Source organism: Capsicum annuum, chromosome 11 (assembly GCF_002878395.1).
Source record: "Capsicum annuum cultivar UCD-10X-F1 chromosome 11, UCD10Xv1.1, whole genome shotgun sequence".
In the NCBI taxonomy this organism is placed as follows: Eukaryota; Viridiplantae; Streptophyta; class Magnoliopsida; order Solanales; family Solanaceae; genus Capsicum; species Capsicum annuum.
Window position 1 is genome coordinate 120,442,735 of NC_061121.1, and position 3,870 is coordinate 120,446,604.

The 3,870-nt window shown below is 35.5% G+C and overlaps 1 protein-coding gene across 1 annotated transcript; it reads left to right on the top strand.

Annotated features, from left to right (window-relative positions):
- Positions 1 to 1,515: 1,515 nt before the first annotated feature.
- LOC107846979 (probable beta-1,3-galactosyltransferase 8) lies at positions 1,516 to 3,570 on the top strand. The gene is made up of 7 exons (XM_016691252.2): positions 1,516 to 1,817; positions 1,906 to 1,970; positions 2,141 to 2,340; positions 2,442 to 2,699; positions 2,798 to 2,885; positions 2,969 to 3,094; positions 3,184 to 3,570. Exons 1-7 carry the CDS (start codon positions 1,623 to 1,625, stop codon positions 3,446 to 3,448), a joined length of 1,197 nt encoding a protein of 398 aa, XP_016546738.1. The 5' UTR covers positions 1,516 to 1,622; the 3' UTR covers positions 3,449 to 3,570.
- Positions 3,571 to 3,870: the final 300 nt, after the last annotated feature.

Genomic DNA, 3,870 nt, shown 5'->3' on the forward strand with positions numbered 1-3,870 from the left:
GACATACATAAGGTTATCATAACATAACATTAACAATGACAATTAAAAAGGGAAGATCATGGGGTTGAGGATGATCAATAAGGAGATGGTGGAGGTATGTGTATCACTACCCATAAAGGAGGAAATTATAGTTATGGTCATCTACAATTACAATATTATTTACAACAGCTTTTTAATTATTTGAATTTGTAGTAGTTTTGGCCTTTGTTACATATTTGGTCCTTACATAGATTCTTATCACAATTAAGTTTCCTTTTTTTACCTTGCCATCAACAAAATCCACTATGAAATGAGAGGATTTCACATGCCCAAATTCTTCAAATCCGACACACATATATATATACACAAACTTTTGTACAACTTTTTAAAAGTGAAGGTACTTTATCATATGGGGTCAAGAACAAAATCTAGACTTTCTTCCAGGGATATTACACCAAAAGTCTGACAGAGGCAATTTGTCCTATTAATTTCAAATAATGCGTGTTTACATTTGACCATTTCCCCAATAATAAATTCTCAAAACCCAAGTGCCTTTCCGACGTTATGAGAAAAAAGTGGCTTACAAAGAGCTGAAATTTAGGCCAATGTTTCACAAATTTAATTGCATGGATCAGTAGGAGAATGTTCATATACAAGTGTAAATCATATACTAGGAGGAACATTCCTGTTCGTAGGATCAAACAATAAGGACAGAGGAATTTCTCAACTGCTTATATTTGGCAGCCCGTTTGTTGGAACATGACAGTCACATGATTAAACTGCCTGACTTGCAGCTGGACTCTTTCATCTAATTGGAAGGTATGCCTTAAAGTTTCTTTAAAATGACACATATATTTTCATATCTCCATTGCCACTTCAATTGCATGTCCTAGCAGGTACTACCATCTGTTCTCTTACTGTAAACAAAATGAACATTTGTCAAACAATAGTGAACACAAATCGAAAGATATCTTTTAGCTGAAAATGAATATCATTACATTTCGTTCATGCGAAGAGCTTCCATTGCTCATTTACTATTATCATTAGCATTCCCCTTGTTTTCTATTCCTAATGAGGTACTCTTGTTTATGTCAAACATCATGACTTGCACGTGATAAATGCATATTAATTTTATTTCTGGAAGTCTATTTTCTTCTTATCGATGAACAAAATTTTAACCAAGCTGATCCATCTTTTCATTTTACTGAGTAGTCTCCAAGTCTGCCTAACATGATTGATTTATTCTTGATACGAAATTTGTCTCCAGTATTTCCATCTTTGTTCTTTACGCTGTCAAAGGAAAAAAAAATTATTCCTTCACGTGGTTCAGGTCAAGCACCCTTCTGCTTGTTATTATTAAACATTGACATTCCATGCAATTTAACATATGTTTCACTTCCCTTGTTTTTCTTCAAGAATATGATCTCATGGTTTATTGACCATAACGGGTGCCCATTTATAAATTATTCAGCCAAAGCTTGAAATCATTATCATTTTATGTATATATATAACAGATATTACATGTTTTTCTCCTTGAAGGATATTGCAAAAGCAGCCAACAATAGGGTGCTGCCGGCAGAGGAAAAGAAGTCAAACAGTGGTAGCGGAGTTTGGGTTCCGCTGTATTGCAGTAAAATTCAAAAATGAGATCTGCGAAGCTGCCGGTCTCTGGGAAAACCATAATGCTTCTTTGCATTGCAAGCTTTCTGGCAGGATCAATCTTTACTAGCCGGATTTGGACTCAACCTAATTCTGAAATGAATACCGACCTCATGATCTCCACCATGTCCAATCATGAGAAGATTAGAACTATTTCACGTGAATGTGATCACAAGCGTGTAAGCTGATTTTGAAAGAAGTTGTTTGACAATTTGACTTGGTGAATTGTTATGAATAATTTTCAAATTATTTTTCTGCTTTTGACAGAAATTAGCGGAAAGCAATTCTAGAGACATCATGGGGGAAATCATGAAGACTCATCAAGCTGTTCAGTAAGCACACTTTTGAGACTTAAAGAATAAAATAATTTATAGTATCTCTAATAATTTTTACTTTTAAATGAGATGATCATACATTTTAACAAACATGACTCAAATACCATTTAAAGCTTGCACCTATACCTAGCCGTCCTTTCTTTCACAGTAGTATATTTTATTAACAGATCACTAAATAAAAGTGTATCAACATTGGAGTTGGAACTAGAAATAGCTATGACAAGGCAAAGAGTCAGCAAAAGTGCAAGGGGAAATGGAGCATCAAATCACAGCATTCCAAATAAAGCATTTATTGTGATTGGAATCAATACGGCTTTCAGCAGCAGGAAAAGACGCGACTCTCTTAGAGAAACATGGATGCCTAACGGTCTTTAATTAGCCGATTTCATAGAAGCTTCTTTCTATTAGTTTTAATTGGATGGAAGGTTCTGCTTAATCTAATGATCCATCTATATATTTGGAATGCAGGAGATAAGCTAAGTAAATTAGAGAAAGAGAAGGGGATCGTGGTACGGTTTGTGATAGGACACAGTGCCATACCAGGAGGAGTTTTAGAGCGTGCCATTGATAGGGAGGATGCTCAGTACAAAGATTTCCTTCGACTTGACCACATTGAGGGTTATCATGAGCTGTCCACCAAGACCAGATTGTATTTCTCTAAAGTTGTCACCATTTGGGACGCTGACTTCTACGTTAAAGTGGATGATGATGTCCATCTCAACTTGGGTGACTAATTTATTTTAAATTTCATACCTATTTCTTTGAGTATCCAAAAATGCATGCATAACTATGCATGCTTATGTAAGTATATCAATCTTGTGCAGGTATGCTTGCTGGCACATTAGCAAAATACAAATCAAAACCAAGAGTCTATATTGGATGCATGAAGTCAGGGCCAGTTCTTTCCCAAAAGTGAGTCGTCTATTCCATAAAACACAAACAATAATTCCCTCTCGAACGGTCGAAGAGTTAATTGCTGATAACTGATTTTCCAGAGGATTAAAGTATCATGAGCCTGAGTATTGGAAGTTTGGAGAAGAAGGGAACAAGTATTTCAGGCATGCAACAGGTCAAATATATGCTATCTCAAGAGACCTCGCTACTTACATCTCCATCAACTCGTAAGTTCTTCAATCTAATACAATTTCAGATCAAATAAAGAATGATGTTTAAATTTAACGTGATTGTGTATGAATGATGAAAATAATAGGGGCATATTACATAGATATGCAAATGAAGACGTTTCGTTGGGATCCTGGTTAATTGGACTGGAAGTGGAACATGTGAATGAACGTTCAATGTGCTGTGGGACACCTCCAGATTGTGAATGGAAGGCAAAAGGAGGGAATTTGTGCGTGGCATCATTTGATTGGTCATGCAGTGGAGTATGCAAGTCGGTGGAAAGGATGAAAGATGTGCATCACTCATGCGGCGAAGGTGATGAAGCTGTATGGACTGTTGCTTATGCTCTCTAGACTACTGAACGACGGCCTTTATTTATTTATCTGAGATAGTATTAGGATTTTATCCAAAGAGATTTATTCTTTAACTGGGAGGAAACTCTAATTATCCACATAGCCATTAGTATTTCCGTTCAATTAATAAATTATGCAATGCAATTCTTGTTTTGTTTATGTTTGCCACTGCCATTGAATTTTTGTTTTCACTCTTTCTGCTCAAGTAGGTATTTCTTATTTCTATCACGACATATCTGATTTTTACATTAAAAACTATTTATCTTTAATAGTATTGTGTTCCTGGATTTTTGTTTCTATGTTAGATATCTAAAACTCGACCATCAGACCCATTCATTACTCAGACGTTTAATAGTAAGACCCTAAAAAGTGTTGGGTTCGAAATCAAGAGGGTGTCATGCGAAAGTTATTAGTTGTAAACT

What these genes read in the sequence shown, in the direction of transcription:
- LOC107846979 (XM_016691252.2), top strand. Translation starts at nt 1,623, where the DNA reads ATGAGATCTGCGAAGCTGCCGGTCTCTGGGAAAACCATAATGCTTCTT. An exon ending in GTGAATGTGATCACAAGCGT is followed by an intron (nt 1,818 to 1,905) that starts GTAAGCTGATTT and finishes TGCTTTTGACAG; the next exon opens with AAATTAGCGGAAAGCAATTC. An exon ending in GGGCCAGTTCTTTCCCAAAA is followed by an intron (nt 2,886 to 2,968) that starts GTGAGTCGTCTA and finishes CTGATTTTCCAG; the next exon opens with AGGATTAAAGTATCATGAGC.